Source organism: Sciurus vulgaris (assembly GCF_902686455.1).
Source record: "Sciurus vulgaris genome assembly, chromosome: 10".
Lineage (NCBI taxonomy): Eukaryota > Metazoa > Chordata > Mammalia > Rodentia > Sciuridae > Sciurus > Sciurus vulgaris.
Window position 1 is genome coordinate 22784840 of NC_136470.1, and position 20152 is coordinate 22804991.

The 20152-nt window shown below is 32.7% G+C and overlaps 1 protein-coding gene across 2 annotated transcripts in view; it reads right to left on the reverse strand.

Annotated features, from left to right (window-relative positions):
* NCAM2 (neural cell adhesion molecule 2) overlaps positions 1-20152 on the reverse strand; it is a 506280-nt gene that overhangs the window by 237223 nt on the left and 248905 nt on the right. For both annotated transcript variants that reach the window (XM_079155716.1, XM_079155717.1), the window contains exons 2-5: positions 15446-15520; positions 12010-12216; positions 10075-10218; positions 2138-2275 (exon numbers count right to left, since the gene is read on the reverse strand). In XM_079155716.1, coding sequence (XP_079011842.1) covers positions 2138-2275; positions 10075-10218; positions 12010-12216; positions 15446-15520 — 564 coding nt within the window. The remainder of the gene's footprint in view (positions 1-2137; positions 2276-10074; positions 10219-12009; positions 12217-15445; positions 15521-20152) is intronic.

Consider the following 20152-nt stretch of genomic DNA (forward strand, 5'->3'; position numbering starts at 1 on the left):
GGAAAATGTGAAAAAAAAAAAAAAAAACCAGACAAACGAAAAAGGATCAAAGCTTCTTGCAGAGTCAAGGTTTTGACAAAAAAAGCAGTGTATATGGACACAGTTGTTTAGAGCATTTGGTCAAGACTTCAGTATACCTGAGGGGAAAGGAGACTAATGGAAGAGGAACACCAAATTAGTAAAGATAAAATTAGTATCAATTTAGTGGAAAAGCTTGGAATATGAATTGAGGGGAAAGGCACAGAACAAGAGTCAAATTTTGTAACTAAAGAAAGATTAACTAATGTGAAAAAAGCAGTACAGTTTACTCATTTATGTATTTTGTAGTCTCAAACTTTACACTGGAAAATCAAGAGGTTTGATGAGAGAATAATAAGGAACAACTTTCTGAGGAGCTCAATATTTAAAAGGAGCTACTAATCAGTACAAAAGTCCCTAAGACTGGAATACAATGATTTTCCTGGCTGAATCAAGATGAAATAAGAGAGAAAAGTACAGCTGTCTCTGGGAATTCATTGATGTGCACTTGACAGGATTCCAGTGCATCATTCAGAGGGGAACAGTTAATCGTGGATTTTGTGAAGACTGTTGTTTTGAAGAAAGCAGGTTACAAGGGTTCTATGATACAACAAGTTTTGACCAAGAGAAAATGTGACTAATTGGTACTGTTCCATCAAAAAAGGTTAGATTAGAATCTGTGACTGATTCTGTTAAAATCAGATGAAGATTCATTTATCTTCTTATAGGTTCTGAAGTACATAAATGCAAAATATAGAACTAAATATTCCAGTTTGAATGCAGACTATGATGGACTGGAAGATTCAGACTTTGTGCTATTCAGATGCACACCCATTCCATGAAAATGGATGCAATCACAAGTACACAAACACAGATTATAGTAGGGAAACATGTGAGAACACACTATTAATATATTAAAGAATTCTAGAAATTAATATATCTGAAAGAATAATAAGGGATTAGTATACTATGCCTATCAGATGATATTTCTTTTTAAATATCATACTCTAATAATGTTTTAGTGGAAAATATCACACACAGAGTTACAAATACATGTGTGTATGTACTAACATAATAATCCTGTAATGGTAAATACATACTACTTCCTACGAAGTTGACATTTTTAAAGAACTTCACATATATTGATTTATATCAGAATTTTCAAGCTGACAGGAGAATACTGAGTACAAAGACTTGTCCATGATGAAATACACTAACATAAGCTTCCTGACATCCTTTAGGAACCAAAGTATGCCACATAATTGAATGGATAATTGAAAAGCTAAATAGCTACTGTATGTTACCTTTGTTTATTAATTATAATAAATAGATAAGAAATGCACATAGAAAAAGTATATAGAAACAAATGCAGATACAGACAGATGCATTCATTTTAAAATGTATTCTGTGTACACTAAAATCTTTTCCTGAAACATCCACCAAATTCTCTACTATGACAATCTTAATATTTACTGGAGGCCACACTCCTAAAAAGCCTCTGAAAAGCAAGTCTTTTCTAAACCCTGGTTTCATATGGCTGAAGTATAGGTTGTTCATGACAGAGTATTAAAGAAAGGGGACAATCACATAAGATTTTCTACACCTGGAAGTCATTTTGATTTTGTCTTAAAGGTATTGGGAAGCACTGAAAAATTACTATGGTTGAAAGGAATACAGTAGGAGAAGCATGTTTAAATGAGGAGATATCTTCCTGATTTCATAAACTAGCTTTATTGTCCATTACTGCTTGAAAAGTAACCTTATGAATTCAATTAAATTCAAATAAGCTAATATCAGCAATAAGCAATTCATGTAATTTCAAAGTATAATCTGATACTTTGTTTCATTTGACATTCTTTGAAAAACTCAAACCTTGACAAAAGGCAATTACATACTCTGAAAAGTGATGTGAGGGTGACAGCATTAAATAACTCAGAGACACTGTCCTTAACACTGTTATATCATGGAATAGGCGTTACCAGAGAGGTGGGGGAATTTCTTCTAGACTTGGAAGATATTTACCAATGGACAGGTGGGTTTTGAGTTTGCATAGTTGCCTTTTTAATGAGCATATTGTTAAAATGAACAACAGAATAAGCACAAATTGTTTACTGCTTACCATTAACAATAACGATGATATCACGGAAGTCAATTTCTCCCCTAGCTTCCACTCTTCCTTCACATCTATATATACCTTCATCACTTTTATTGATGTTGAGAATCTGCAGATTATTGTTAGCTAACATAGCAAACCGACCTGGAAAGTAAGCAAAGGAGAGGAAATGACATCAGTAATTGAAGGCTTCGTCCAGTGTGCTCAAAATTGCTAAGAGTTAAAATATGGCCCTTGTCTGACACTATCAAACTTTTCATCAACAAACAAATTCAAATTTGAAAGTAAAATGTAATTTCATGACTTCAATTTTACCACTCTACACTGACTTGTTACACCTTTTTTTCCTGTAATACATTCAAGACTTTATATCCACATAAAATGGTTAGGTTATTATTTTCTCATTGGCACTTTGAATGCAGAAATGACACAAAAAAGAACAATGCAGGGAGATTAGATATTGCAGTCATGAAAACTTTTGACTGCAAATATCTAGCAACTTGTGCATGGAAAAGGGTGGGAAATTTATTGAACATCCTTCCTCAACAATAATTAAACCAATAATTTTACATACCCTGAGGAGGCAGCTAAATGATACAATAATGTTCAAATCACATAAAGGATATAAAAATGTTTGTAACATGAATTTATTTAAGGGATTGGTTTTTAACAAAACACAAGATAATCTTCTTTAGGAATTAATAGATTTGTTTTTATTAATTTTTTTCTAGATTCTATTTTGTGTGTGTGCATATGCATACATACAAAAATAATCTGACATACAGCATGCATTCACTGATAGCTTAAAATAAAACAGCAATCTGAGATGCCTAAACAGTATCACAGCTTGACATTATTTTCCAAGACTAGTCTCATTTATAATCATCATGATTTTGTTGCAGTGCTAAAACCTATTCTCTTCCTATCTTGTAAAGAATTTTCTCACATCTAGTCCTATTTAGAAACATGTTCTACAGGAATATAAATTTTAATTAATGTATCCATATATATTATTAAACATTGTTTCCTTTGGCCTGGATATCACAAACATAGTATTAAAGATACATTGGTTACTAAGAGATTCAGTCTTTATCTACTTTGAACATTTTGGTCAAATAGAATTGCCATTATTTTAGGGTACCCAGTTCCTAGAATATTTATAGTCTAGGGATTGCTTTTTTTAATGCTTTTCAATTTTACTGCTCTTCCTTTATCTGCTGGTTTGATAGAGATGGTAGGTAAATCTCAAAAGCCATTTGTGAAGATGGTAGAGAGCTTCCAGCACCTGGACTGCTAGTTAGATTCACTGAGTAGAATCTTGCAGCTGTGTCTGCTTCCAACTGGATGTGCTATGAGTAAGAAACAATCTCTTATCATAGTAGACCTTTCAGATTATGGGGTTAGTTTGCCAGAGAAATTCCTTGGTAAGATGAGAGGAAGTCTGACCTAGGACTAAGAGATTCATCAGGCAATAGACAGCCTTAAAGGAGGCAGGCAAGGGGTGACTCTCTGATAGGGAATGGAACTTTGCAGATTCAGAGGCTACCACAGAAAGAAAATACTGATTACAAAGCCCAGACACATGACTTTCACCCCCGGGATATATAAGCTTTTCCCTAATGTCCATTTCTTCTTTAGGTTGACCCTAAGAAGAGAGAGAAAAATGTTTATGTAGATCTTTCCCTGGTAAATAAAAATATAGACTTGAACTTTTGACACAAAAGGAAAGACTGGGAAGAAAGAAAGTTAATCTATAAGAAATTTCAAAGTATAATAATACACAAGAAGTTCTGGAGTAACTCAGAATTCAAAAATTATGCAGTTTCTAAATCAATTGAAATATTTTTCTATTAAATGTTGTGGTTAGAAATTAGAAAATGAACTGTTTTTAAAAAATGTTCAGAATAAGGAAGAATGTTCTTAATTATACACAGATCATATGTATTTTATTTTCTAACTTGCTGAAATATGTATCATCTTTTACCTCTTATGCTCTGTAGTTATTATATGTCATTTGAATTAATAAAAGAGAGTATGGGGGAGCATTATTTTAATAAGGAAGGCAGTGTTTTATATAAAAAGGAATTAGAATCGCATAATACTTTAATGGGAAAATGTTTCTTCTAATTGGAAAAGTTTAGTCCCAAATGGTCTTTTTAATCCATTATTTTTACTAACTTAGATAAGACTAAGAATTTTAGGAAAACAAAATTAATAAAACATATTAATCTAAACACTATTATACATGTTTATGTCTACAATTTTTTTCCACATTGAAAACAAATTTTGTGAAAATTATATGTCAAATTCCAAATATATTTCCAAAGGCTCATGACCAGTAAACTAGAGAAACAACACATTGTTGTCATGAGTTTCCAGAAGACATGTGAAGAAAGCAACGTTTCAGTTATTCCTAACTAAAGGTTTTAGAAATATTTTATTATTGTAGATTATGTTATCAGTTACACAGAAACCTGATTTTAATTATCAAAGTTAGATAAATTGAATCAGACAACACCCAACAAATTTTCTGCTTTATACTTCTTAATACAAGTTTTTCTAAAGCCTTCCTCTCTTTTTAAATCTTATTCTACACCTACTTAATGATTAGTCTCATCTATCCTTATGACTTTAATCATGTCTATTTTGAGAACTTACAGATTTTCTTCAGATCAGAATGCTCCTGTCTTCTGTAACTGTCTTTTTTTTGGTACCAGAAATTGCACCCTGGGGTGATTAACCACTGAGCTACATCCCTAGCTCTTTTTATCTTTTATTTTGAGACAGAGTCTCACTAAGCTCCATAGGGCCTTGCTTAGTTGCTGAAGCTGGCCTCAAACTTGTGATCCTCCTTTCTCAGCCTCCCCAGCTGCTCAGATTACAGGCCTTTACAAACTCTGCCAGCCATAATTGTCTTTTTAATAATCATCCAGATGTACCCACTTGGAATGGTTTAAGTACAACGATCAGTGTATCTGAAATGCAGCTTGATATCTCTGCCTGCTTTTCTACTGTCTGTCTTCACATGTCTTTGCAATGCCTTTTGGTAGACCTAGTTACTCAAGGTAAATACTATAAGTTACATAAAATCTTTGTTCAAGGCAAATTCCAAGTTACCCTTGACACCTCCTTAAGTCTGCATAACCAACATACTCCATATTCTATTATTTTTATCTTTAGTCCAAAATCTTGTTCTCCCTTAGCAATTATTTCATTTAATTCTGAGATGATTTCTGGGACTGTAATTTTTTCCTTGAATTCCATTCAACTTGCTCTCTTTACTGAAATACTAATATCCTTTCAAGCACACATTAGATTATGTCATAGTCTTCATTAAACCCTTCAGTGATGTCCCATTTGGACAAATTCCAAATTCCTTAGGAATGATGTCAAAACCATGTTGACCAAAATTGGCATCCCTCTCTACCTTTCTTTCCCATTAGTCCTTGATTAACAAACCCTAATTCTGTTTATCGACATGTGCTAATATTCAATTCATACTTTTTCAAAAGTTCTAGTTATAATAAACGTATTCCAGTGTCTGGAATGTTCCCTCCTTGCTGTTTTCGCCTCTGGGCCACTGCATGTGGTGTACTCTGTTCATCCAGTTCTTGCCACCACTTCATGGATCAATGTTACTCACATTTAAAGGTAAATATTTTTCTCCCTGTCAAGTATCTCTGACACCATTCTTTTCCCTAAGTATCTTAGGTATTCTTTCTTTTTTATACTCTATTACTACTTTTCTTCCCATAGATGGGATGTACTATTTTTCATTGATTTATCTATTTGTTTACCCCTTTAGAGACTATTAGTGTTTTAAAGGCAGTGAACTTTTTAAAAATCTTGTTTACTATGAATCAAATCATCTGGAACTCAAGCAGGAATACATCAGGTAATTAATAACTATTAAATGAATCATTTATGCCAGAATTAGATTAATATTTTATTGAAGAAGATGAATCTATCAATTATTTTTGATATAGAAAGAATACTTTAACCAAAGACTTTGCAAACTTCATAAGATAATTTTCACACTAGCCAGTGCTGAATGAGTATGAGTATATGTATCTCTTTCTTTCTGGGTGACAATAAAAGTCAGGATTGAAACTTTTATAATAAAATATCACCCTTAATTCTTATATTCTTTGCTTCTTTAGTGTATGGATCTCCTTTTAATGAGCAACATAGACAAACTCCAATCAAATTACTCTGCAAAAGTTAAAATTCTGATTATCTACCACACAGATACTATTAAAAACATGAGGGATAAATTGAACATTTTCAAACCTTATTGTCTGATCTGTTACATCTAAACTTTACTTTCCTATCATATTAGGAGATGAAAAACCCCTATGTATTCTATTTTTAAAAATCTAGATAAATTGTGTTCAGTGTTATAAACCTAATCATACCCCAGTAGCTGTAAAAGAAAAGGGACTACATAAGATAGTTTTAGGCAGCTTTATGGCTGCTATGACCAAAAGACAAGAACAATTTTAGAGGAGTGTTGTGGTTTGGATGTGAGGTGTCCCCAAAAAGTTCATGATACAATGCAAGAAGGTTCAGAGGAGAAATAATTGGGTGTAAGAGTCTTAACCCAATCAGTGAATTAATCCCCTGACAAGGATTAACTGAGTGGTAACAGAAGTAGTAGGGTGTGGCTGGAGGAGATTGGAATTGAGGCGTGACTTTAGGGTATATATTTTGTATCTGGAGAGTGGAGACTTTCTCTCTCTCTGCTTCCTGATGATGCAAGCCGCTTTCCTCTACCACAGTCTTCTGCCATAATGTTCTACCTTACTTAGAGTCTTGAGGAACGGAGCTGGCCTTCTATGGACTAAGACTTCTGAAACCGTGAGCCCTCACATAAACTCTTCTTCCTCTAATATTGTTCTGGTAAAATTCTGACTTAAACAAGGAGGAAACATGTATTTGGAGGTTCATGGTTTCAGAGGTCTCAGTCCACAGATGTCCAGCTCCATTACTTTGGGTCCAAGGAGTGGCAGAACATGGTGGAAGAGTGTGGTGGAGGAAAGTGGCTCAGGAAATGACACCAGGAAGCAAAGAGAGCTTCCCTTCACCATGGGCAAAATACATAACCCAAAGCACATCCCCAATACCCTAGAGCCACACCCCACATGCCTATAGTTACACCCTGTTAATCCCTATCAGTGGATTAATGTACTGATTAGGTTAAGACTCTGTTTTTTAGACTGGTTTTTCACCTTTGTGACTTAAGGACCTGGCCAGAATAATTGTAAAGGAGAAAAAGTTTATTTGAGGCTCACAATTTCAGAGGTCTTAGTCCATAGAAGGCTGGCTCCATTATGGTGGGCTTGAGGTGAGGCAGAACATCATGGCAGAACAATGTGGCAGAGGGAAGCAGCTCACATGATGATAGAGAAGCAGAAAGAGAGGTCTCCACTTGCCAGATACAAATATATATACCCCAAAGCCATGTCCCAATTCCCACCTCCTCTGGCCACACCTTACCACTTCAGTTACCACTCAGTTAATCCCTGTCAGGGGATTAATTCACTAATTGGGTTAAGACTCTTATAACCCAATTATTTCTCCTCTGAACCTTCTTGCATTGTCTCACATGTGAGCTTTTGGAGGCCACCTCACATCCAAAACATAACACTCTTATAACCCAGTCATTCCACTTTTAAATCTTCTTGTACTGTTTCACACATGAGCTTCTGGGGGACACTTCATAGGTAAACCATAACAGGTACCTCTTGTAAAATTAATATAAATGTATAAATTGTTCAGCAATGAAGTATATGTCAAGATATTTCAATATAACAAGGTTAAAAAAGTTCAACCTTCCTCACAATTTCCTTTAATTCTTTAAATAATGTAGAAAAATTATGTGTACTATTTTTAGTTGCCTGCCATGCACCTCAGCATCATTTCACGCTTAACTTTAGTCACTCCCTACATTGAAATTTCTATTTCTAGATATAATCCAACTGCATATAATTTTGGTGAAAATGATTGAAAATTTAAAAACTTGATTAAAAGGAATAGGAAAGATAAATGCTTAAATTTAATCTATTGAGAGGCTGATATCTTCCTCAAAAGTTTATTCATTTAAGTATGCCTAATATGTTAGTTACAAATTACAACCACTGTTTGAAATGGATATAATACTCTGTTTCTGATAGATGAAGAATATGATTTCAGAAAACAAAAATTAGAAAAGTTTTCCAGTATTTCCAGTATTTCAGGGCCAAGAGAAGGAGTAGAACCAACATGGAATTCCAAATTTACATCATTCAGTGTTGGATTCCCCGGAAAAAAAAAAATGTAAGTTAGATCATAGAAATATTACTCCTCCATCACTACTACACTTTGCTATCAAGCATTGTTTTGATGTTTTGTTTCAAGTGTCCTCTTTAAAAATATAATTTATTTAAAAACCTTCTTATAACTGAAATAATGAACTTGATGTACATGTGAGACAATAATAATGTGAAAATGTTTAGACCTTGTCATTTAACTGTAAAAAATTACTTCCTTTTCTCTATGATTGAGAGACAGAAAAACCTGAAAATACATCACACAATTTACTCATATAATTTGTTAATAAAATCTAAAGCAGTTACACTAAGTAAAATAAAAACTAATTAAGTAATATTCCTCACTAACATATTAGAAACAATGAGTTCCCATTAATAACTGACTAGCATTGACTCTATCAAAGTCTAAAAAATTATCTTGAAATTGTAAAAAATGACTATCAAATATGATATGTTCTCTTTACATATTCAAAAATAGAAACTGTCTACCTACTGTTTTTTATGATATAGAAATTTCAACTCTTGGAAACACAAAATAGAATCATGCAAGATGAAAGATACTTAAAAAGATTCAATTATTTTTTCCTCTCTTCAATGCAGGTGCATTGAAAAATATTCTAAATTGAAAATGCTCCCTATGCACAATTGTAAAGGTGCATAATGTAAGCAAATTATGCTTTCAATTACAGATGTCATATCATTCTGGAATTTTAGCTCAATCTGAATCAAAATCATGAAGACAATTTGAGTGAATGTATATTTCTTTCTATTATCTGTGTATGACTTAATCATAACATGTAGAACTTGTGTCATTTTTTATTTGTTCTAATTATTTATACATGACAGTAGAATTCATTTTGACACATTGTACACAAATAGAGCATAACCTCTCATTCCTTTGGCTGTATGTGGTGCTTAGTCACACCAGTTTGTATATGTCTTTGAAAAACAGCTGCAGAATAGTAAACATAATTTGTATATAAATTATTATTATTTTTCTTTTTTTGGCACCAGAGATTGAACTCAGAGGTGCTTAACTATCAAGTCACATCCCCAGCCCTTTTTTATATTTTATTTAGCAACATGGTCTCAATGAGTCACTTAGGGCCTCGCTGCTGAGGGTGGTTTTGAACTCAGTCTCCATATTGAAATTATTTTAAGTTTACCTATTGTGATCGCAAGGGATGCTGTTTGAATTAAAAAAGTAGAATTTGTATTTAGCTGTATCTAATCTTCATTTATTTAGTATTGCTTAAAAACACATTAATTTATCCCTGAAAGTAGAAAAAGTGTACATAAACTTTTTATAGATCTTCAGATAGTAACTACAGAAGGCTTCATAAGGCAAACCATTTGCCAGAACTATTCAACTCTGGAACCAAAGCAGTCATAGCAATATGTAACTGTTGGTCATGGCTGTGTGCTTATAACATGTTACAGAAACAACAAAAGTGCTTAATTTGACCTAAGGTTCATAGTTCCCCAAATTCTAGTGCAGAACTTTAAGGTTCTAAAAAGTTGTTTGACATTTAGGGTCAAAAATTACGTGTTTTAATCAGTCACATATATTTAGTAATTTCAAAAACTTGAGATAGTTTTAGAACATATAACTTAGGGAGTTACCAAAATACTAACTGTCGGAAATAGCGGTGACTTCCTCATTATGATACAACCAGGTGACAGCAGGTGCAGGTGAACTGCTAACTCGGCAGACGACTTCTGCATCCTCCCCTTGCTTGAATTCTTGAGGAGATACCACTTCTCTGAAAGTGAGTTTTTCTGAATCAAGAAAATAACACAGATCATAAAAGAATTAGCACTTATTTATCTCAAAAAGCATATTCTAGAATTGATGTTAATTGATACCATATAGTAGGATACATAGGTAAGCCTAGGTCTTTTAAAACATTAATTCAGATTAACAGATTACTCTCATAATAACCTTCCATCCCACTGAGAATTCCAAAGTCCTGCCAATGCCATAGAAGATTCTATGTGGCCTGGAGTCCAATCCACAATTCTGATCCTAGTTTCTCCTCTTTCCAATATTGTGCTCCAGTCAGAATGTCTTCTTTTAACATACCAGGTTCATTTTTGAACAGGGCATTTATTTGCACTCCCCCAAATTCATTTAGATCTCTACCAAAACTCTTTAGGAAAACAACAATATGCCTTCCCACTTAAAATTCTGCCATCTCTACCTAATTTATTTTCCATAAAATTCCATAGCAGATACATATACCACCTGTAAATTTTTAGATGTTTTATTATGTAAATAATAGAATAGATTTAGAATAGTACTGGATAGACTTCAATAGATATGTGTAATAAAAGAGGTAAACTGAATATTTTTGATTATGGAAGATGTTTTTTACAAAAGCAATGTTTTTTTTAACATCACAATTGAATTTTTTTCAGTTCAAAAATAAAACACTAGGGATCTGCTAGTGCATTATTTAAAATAGTGAAATGATCATTTCAATTTAATTGTTTGCTATTTGTTAAATAGTCACTATAGTAAGTCACATAAATAAGGAAGATAACTTTTCTGGAAATGCATAATGCAAAAGGGATTCAGGGAACCTAATCAGGATAAATGAAACCAATAACATATTAACAAATGAGAATGATCTGATTTTCTTTTCCATATCCTATTTCTAGAATAACAATAATTTAAGAAGGTAAAATGAAGTGAGAGCTTATGAGACTTTAACTATTTAATATAGGTTTTCACTGGTAAAAATGCTAAGTGCCACATACTAGTTGTGAAATTTTTCTAAATATTTCATGTAATGTCAGTTAATGTAGTCCTCAGAATAACTCTGAATATAATGTAGATACAATAACATACATTTTAAAGTAGAGGACACTGAAGGCAGCAAGGTTTGGCAATTTGTTCAAGTTCATAAAAGTATTTGATAGATCCTGATTTCAAATTCAGGGAGTTAACAGGCTTCACAGTGATCCTAAACAGTTTAATGATTTCCAAGTATATATATATATATACGAGAAAGAGGACAAAATCCATCTCAAGCATAAAATGAAGTGTAAATATAGAAAATTCTATTAAGGAAAACACCTATTGGTCAAGAGTCCTGACAATGTATTATTTTCTTGTAGATGATTTGTCAGCTCTCTGTCTACTTCTGTTCATTGATTGTCATCCCAGTTCTCATTCTAGAATGATCAGTGCTATAACATCTGCAATGTCCTTAGTTGTAACTGTGGCCTTTAAACTGAAAATGTTCAACAAACATATTTCATATTACCAAATACACCACTGTATTTTATTTACCCAATTATTTCCTACTGGACTGAGAAAGTTGAAGCACATTTAAAAATAGCATTTAACCAAGATAATTGGCTCCATTTATAACTACCTAGGAGCCATTATCAATTCTAAGATGCACTGAAGTAAAACCCTAATAAGCTGATGTCTACATAGGTTATAGAACATTGTACAGTACACAGTTTGCTCTTGAGTGTTAGTTTATATTATTAAACATTTTATTTTGCTTGAATTCCTTATAAATTTTCTTTCAACTAAAACTTACAAATAACATGACTTACGGTAAATTTCCAAAACTACTGTAGCTTCCTGTGTCTGTCCTTTGGCATCTGCTGCTTGACAGCGATATATCCCTGCATCTTCTATGTTTGCATTGTAGATGGTTAATCTTGACCTAACACCTTCCTTCTGGACCACTACCCTCTGGGTTGAAATGATCTTCTCTCCTTGAGGGTTATACCAATCTATACTCTCAGGTTCACCAATTGCTGCAAAAAGCCAAGAAGAAGAGTCTGAAAATATGTTTTAAATGTTTGTTTTGGCAGTGGCATTTACAATTCTGCATTAATTTTAACAATTTAAAAAAATGTAAATAGAAAACTGGAAATCTGAAAATTGTACAAAATTGAAAGTAAACACAAATGTTAACACACATGTTCGTTTTGTTTCTCCAACCTTAAAGATTCCTTAAAGTGTTGAAGGAAATTTACTATGTAGTATTGAAGCAGCAAGACTTGAAATTTTACATTAATGATCTGTGGATTACCACTTCACTTGAATACTAAAATTGCATGAGCAAGACATAAACTCCATGTGATAGATATTATTTGGTCAGATATATGAATACTAATAAGATTTTACATGCTCTATTCTTTTTGCTTAGGGTCAGGAGATAGCACTATTTTTCCTAATAAAGCACAGATTAGGAAAATATAAGTCATTTACAAAACAAATTTTCACCGCTGATAATTTTTAATTTTGAATTTCTCAAGTTGTTAAACTGGTACAGATAAGGCCAATGAACATTTTAAAAATGATGCCCTAATCTCTTTCCCCAACCGATATGAGTAGTTTTATCATTTTAATCTGAAATTATGAACCATTAAATCATGATAATTAGAATGTATTGAAGTGATACTTATCCTACTAGGCAATTACAACCAAATCATTAATGTGTAAATATTGATTTAAGTTTTCCAATTCAGAATCTAGGTTATTAACCACTTTGTAATAGTTAAAGATTCCTGCATTTTCTTTTAGTCACCAAAAGGATGTATTTTGCCTAATTACTTAAGAAATAATTTGGAGGCGCAATATACACTATTAACTCAAAAGCATTGGGAGAAAATGAGTATAACTAACTAACATCTTTAGGACCTGATCAAACAGGAAAATTTTTCTTTCCCCCATCCCACAAAATGATTTTTAAAAACAGCATCTTTTTTTTCATTACAAACTATGTAGGATTTAGCAAAAATATGAAAATTGAGGTAGAATTTTAAATGGATCTTAGTTTTGTCATCTTCACTTTTTTCTGAACAGAAATATAAAACCATAATAGTTATAGAAGAATGCATTTATGGGTTAGTATTTGTTTTAATTCCTTCCTTCATAAGAAACTAAAAAGGATAATTAAAATTAACATCATTTTAATGTTAAACAATACACAATCTCATTTTATACTATAAATTCAACATACTCTGTTGAAAAACATTTTGAATATTTTATTTTGAAACAGTATGGTATGAAATCTCATTATCATGGAAAGTTTATTATGGGTTTTTGGAGGATAGTCATAAATTTCATATAAAATCTCTAATACATATTAATTTTGACTAAAATATTCTATATTCATAAGACTGACCTATTAGGGTATTAACAAATATAATTAAATGTTTTTGTATTCTTGAATATGTAGTGATAAAATTCATTTGCTGTATATGACACATTCTACTTAGATCACAATCTATGTCTAACTTCTAGGTTAAATTGAAGGTAAAATTATTTTACTGAATTTGAGACATCAAGGTTTTTTAAGGTGCCTGCGAACTCATATTTACATAGTCACAATAGAAAAAATATATGCAAGCATTTTGACTTGCATAGTTTTCCATATCATTTTTTGAGGTTCTTGTTTTACTAGTAAAATTAATTTAAATAATACTGCTTCCATGATTATGGTACCATGCTTGGTAATAAGCCTTTATATAAAAGAAAAACATATTTACTTAGTTTGTCTTCCTATTAAGAAACTCAGTATCACTGAGTAATATTAATAGTATAACAAAATCTTAATTTCATCTTATACATAGAGTCAATTATGTTACATGGTGATATGTTAAATATAAAACAATAAAATTATACTTTATTTTCACTGTTCTTTTTTAACAATTGTATTATTCTGCCACTATATGATACAATTGAGTGTGTATACATTTGTTTATATCTGTGTAGACAAAAGACAAATGAGCTGTATAAGCACTGACCTGTACTTTTACGCCAAAGTTCTTCTGATACTATGTGAACTGGAATAATCATTCCCCTACTCTTTGATTTTTCATTCATCAGTAAACAAAATATGTATTAACAGACCTATCAATTTATTTAGACACCTAGGAATGTAGATAAATGAAGATAAGCAGGCTCTATTAGATTTAGTAAGTTGTGGCAATTTATATACGCACTCTCTAGGTATGGTTCTATGGGTCTTATTTTCATTATGTTTTTACTTTTTATAAATTTAATAATAATTTAGGCAAGTTCATAGTTCTCAAGATAACCTTTTCAATGCTTTTTATATCAAGAATACTTATTGTAATCTGGTTGTGAATTGCTTTTTGTACAATCAGAAACTGAAACAATTCTAAAACATTGTGTTGCTTTTTAGTTGTTCATAGACCTTTTATTTTTATTTATTTTTATGTGGTGCTGAAGATTGAACCCTCTTTCACATGCTAGGCAAATATTCTACCACTGAGCTACATCCCCAGACCTCTAAAACATTCTTATGATTTTGTCATTACATGAATATTTAATACTTCAGGCTCACATGAATAAATATGAATATGATGAATCTAAATAAAGGAATATGTGCATTTGTGAGTTCTATTATGCGTTGAATTAGAATTTGATGCTCAAGTACTTAAATGTCTTTGAAAGAATTCTGAAATCTTCATGAATAAACTGAATGGGGCTCACATTATTTTCTATAGGCATCATGATAGATGATATATTTGTTTAATAGCCCCCAAAATCTTTCAGAACTTTTCCTGATTAAATATTTGATATTGAAATGAATATTTACCTTTCAAAAGGATAGTTTTTGTGTGTCATGTAATTTTCATTAGTGTGTAAGTATAATACACCATGCTATATCTAATTTATTTATTGCTTGGTTACACAAATGACTCAATTATAATTTTTATACTAATTCTAGTATTTCTGCTTAAACTACTTAAATTGAAAAGTTATGCAAACATTTTATCTAAAAAGTTTTTAAAACAATAAATGATCTGGAATTAATGTCAAAATTAAAAAGCTGAAAATAAAATATTTAATGTTCAAAATGTGATTATTAATATTTTCTAATCATTATAAACAATGATAAGATGTTACTTTTGAAAATTGAGGTTTTCAACATTTAAACTTGGCCTACATGTTTTACCAACAGTTAAAGCACAAAACAAGTTATTTGAAATTATTTATAGGAATACATACCTGTGCATGTGAAGAATTTAGATTCGCCCACACTAAGCTCTACTTTGCTAAGTGAAATTGTCACTTGAAGAAGAGCTGAAAAACATATTTGAGTAACAATTAATTGTGGTTTTAAATATTAATTTTAATAAATGATGTGTAAACCACAGGTCCAAAAATACTAATTCTTTCCCTTAGCTTTTTATTACAGATTATGAGAAATGGAAATTTTGGAAAATATAATCCAATGACAGACTATGTGCTACATTATTACATATTTCATACCATAACAAATATAATACATACTCAACCTGATATATCAAAATTCCATTAATTAAATAAAGGACCAAATTCATATTCAGAAAGCTATTTGTTATTCACACGCTAGCTATATATAACCAGATGGGGTGATAGCTAAAGAAAATTTTGCCTAATAGTTAAAACCTTATTGGAAAGAGCAAATCCTATACTGTCATAACAATATTGACCAATATAAAAATTAACCTACATTTAGACTACCTAGAAAAGTACTTCCAGGAAGAAGAGGCATACACAGGAAAGGGAGCACTGATCTAGGAAATGTGGATGAGCATCTGTAGTCACAAGATGAATAGGAACCAGGACAACAGAAATAAATCAGAGAGGATACTCAGCACAATCAAATGTTGCCAAATGTAAGATAACTGGATATTCTAGAGTTTTAGACAATAATCAAAATTCTGTTCTCATACAAATTGATATCATTGCTAATGATACCACAGAACAAGAAGTGTGTTCACTCTCCAGACTCGGCCTCTCCATTCCTTTTTCTCAGAAAGAAAGGAGCTTTTAGTAAGGCAATGGATGTGCAGAGGATAAATGGAGGAAAATATGAAACTAGAGTATAAGCCTATGCTGTGAATCAGCAAATCAAATAACCAAAAGCTTATTAAGCTCAACACAGACTGCAAAGATATAGAACCCAGGTTCGTCCAGTACAATGAGGTGCTTCAGAAAAACAGATGATACTGAGCTGTGATAAAATTTACCCAGTATTCAGAGAGAAGAGAATCAATCACTGCTGACTAAGAACCATGACAAGGAGACTTGTCTCCCCTGGCCTGGGTCAGAGGAAGCCATTGCCCCTTAGATTAGTCACAGTTCTGTCTTATGGAAGCCAGGATTGGGGACAGGCAGTTAGTGTAGAAATAGGGGATCGGGTCAAATTGAGGACACAGAGGCCATGAAAGCCATCTGCCTCTGGAGTTGTAGACTGCCCCTGGGAGAATGGAATGTCAAGGATCTCCGGAGCCCATTGTTACCAAATTTACCTGCACTTATCAAGGTAAATTGACAGTGAGCTGCTAAGTAATGCCCCCTGGTCCCTTACCTGGCTGAATTACTTTGGCCCTCCCCCTGCACATCCACTTTTCACATTATGCACCTCACCTACAAAACCGGGCCTAGTCACGTAGGTAGGAAGGAGAGATAAGAGGGGAGAGAACTGAGAACAAGAGAGACCTTAACCTATAAAAGATGTAGGGCATGCTCACTTCTTGGGACTCTAGAACATCAGCCATGGCCCCTTTCTTCCTCCCTGGAGAAGTCTGTATTATTACCTTTAAATGAAACCTGCTTAATATGCTTGCCTTGGCGTGCTTCTCTGAGGTTATACTTCAACACCTGAGGAAGCAGAACTTGACACCTGTAAATGGTATCACTCTCCTGGTTTAGGATTTTAATTATAAACATGTTCTCCAGAAAACCTCAAGCAAGGAAGCTAAACAAGAATGCAGTCTCTGGTGAGGCTCAAAGCAATGTGGCAGAAATAAATCCATCTGAAGAGAATCACATTATCAATCTATGTTGCACAATAATTTTATAAACAAGGTTCCCTCTAAACTCACATTCTGATGTGAAACACAAATGGCCAAATAAGGCACTGTGAGCAAGAGTACACTGAAACTAGGAATGGGTGAAACAGACCCATTGAAATTTCAAAGAATAGAAAATTTAGACTAGGAATCTAATATAACTATGTTGAAAATGTTTAAAGAAACAAACACAGAATCAAAAACATAATAACAGCAAGAAGGTACTTTAAATATTCTCATCATAAAGAAATGATGAGTGTTTGAGACTACAGGAAAGTTAAATGTAATCTAAATATTACACAATGTATACATGCATTGAAACATCACATGGCATACCACAAATACATATAATTTTGTTTTCATATATCAGTTAAAATAGATTTAATTTTAAAGAAAATATGCGAAAAGTACAAAATACTTTTCAAGAAAGGCCTGGCTTGTATCTTGTTTTAGGTCAAGATGTTTCCTAAAATAATATAAAATGTTTCCTCACACACTTCAACTTCAGTTGTTAAATTCCTTTCCCTTGTCCAGAAACCTTTCTGGGAAATTTAGGCTGAGGTAAATTGGCTTTCTTCTCTCCTCTCCACCTGGAGTTCTAATTTAATTCATAATTTCTCAGAGCTGAGAGAATTCTTGGTGCAAAAATATTTCACCAGTTAAAAAATATTTCACCAGTCACCATATTTTTTCTGACTTTTATCTAAATCTCCTTTCTCTATAAAAAGGTCCCTGGTTGATACATGCTCTTATATCTAAAACTATTTTTAGTGCCAGAAAACCCAAGAAAAGAAGCTAAACAAGAATGCAGTCTCTGGTGGGGCTCTCTTACTGAAAAATCTTCAAAAGTGGATTTATTTCATCCAATGAATCAATTATTATTCAAATTTTAATTGGTAAAAACTTACCTTTTCAAGTTTATTTCCAATTGCTTCTTTCCATTTTTTTTCTGCAGCTATTGACACTAGGAAGGGTTCTCACCCTCTCTGCTCTGACTCACAGGTCCTATCACTTTGCATTTGCTCAAACTGTTTTTCTTGCCTTTGTCTCCCTTTTTCATGTGTCCACGTGGCTAGCTATTTCCTACCTTCAAAATAAAACTAAACCATCGTATCATTATAAAACAGCTTCTGATAGACTCAGCAACAAATATCTGTGATCAGTACTAATGTTTCCTAAACAATGAGACATTCTTGATAATTATATTCCCTTCTCTACCTTATTTAAATATAAAGTGTGGATGCCAGGGCTCATCAATCACACTTTTATTTCTTCTAAATATAATACAGAGATGACAGAATACTGGACAAATACATACTAGTAGCTTAATGTATGCTAGGTGTAGAACAGTGTCAGTGACTTCAATGCCTTTAATGAATTTAAGGTTATTAGAAAACAAGCAACATCTGCCAATTATTACTTAAACAATTCCTATCTCTGACCTTTAGGTTAAATTTGGTTTTCCATGGAAGATTTATTTAAAAAGACAGAACTTGAAAGATATAAGCCCTTTAAAAGTCAAATAAAGTTCTAGACAATTTTAATATTGATTTGTTGATGGGTGCAATAAATGACATACATTCATTGTACTAAAATCAAATTGAGCATGAAATAATTAGCTAATTTATATTAAAAATTTGGCTAATTTTTCACTCAGTACAAATTATCAATTTACCCATTAATCAAGACCATATTTTTATGGACATTATATAACTGAATACATTGTTGTATTTTATTACTATGTATGTTAAAACTATATAAAGAAAAAGAAACAATTTTCTACTTTACTATATTTCCTGAAGGCCAAATTTGTTCTACTTGACCTCTGCAAATATATTAAACATGTGGATCTTATTTAAAACCTAGAGTTTTAAAGTAAGAAGTCATGCCTTCATCATTATTCTAATGATTTAACTTCCAGAATTTCTTGTGATTAGTCTTGACCTGTGTCTGATTCCAAATGACTAGTTTTGGACCCAAATGTCAGAACAAAACTAAATCATTTACCAAGTCAAAAAGCTGTGATTGGAAAAAGCTAGAAAGACATGAGACATTTGACATCTATCTGGTTTATGTCTTCTCTATTTTTAGCACTACAAGTTAGGTAAGAAGAAGTGAAAGGAGATAAAATTATATGGTCTTTACTTAATTTAGAACAAATTATGGTTTGAAAATAAAACCTTGTATACTGATTGTAAATTTCCTAATTTTGACATAGATATGATACCTTTGAAGAAAAGTATGAAGGGTGTAGTAGTACATGAATTAGCAGCATGTAATTACCATGAATGATTAAATGATCACATTAATCCTTCCTTATGGCTGAGTAATATTTCACTATGTATATATATCACATTTTCTTTATCCATTCATCTTTTGAAGGACACCTAGGTTGTTTCCATAGCTTGGCTCTTGTGACCCCTGTTGGGGGCTGTGCCATGTTGGCGGCACCGGGATGGTGCCTGATCACATTGGCAGCGAGGAGGTTAATTGACATAAGCACACTCAGATGATTTTCTCGTCCACGCACACAATGTATGTGCATGTGTTCTCGAGCACTAATTGCCTGCTCCAGCATCTCGCCTAATCTTTGCGTAAGAGGCGTGGCCCTGCTCTCCGCCTCTTGGAGGTGATATAAGTGTAGGCGGACCGAGATAGAAGCAGCAGAAAAACAGCAGAAGAAGACACGCCACAGAAGCCATTAGAAGCAGCCAGAGGGAAAAACACAGACAGCAGCCATTAGCAGAAGAAAAGCAGTAGCAGAAGACACGCCACAGCAGCCATTAGCAAAAAAGCCAGAAGAAAGAACACAGCAGCGAGTAGGGGCACCGGCGGAAGGCAGATCGGGAACGAAGAACTGAGATGCATCACTAGG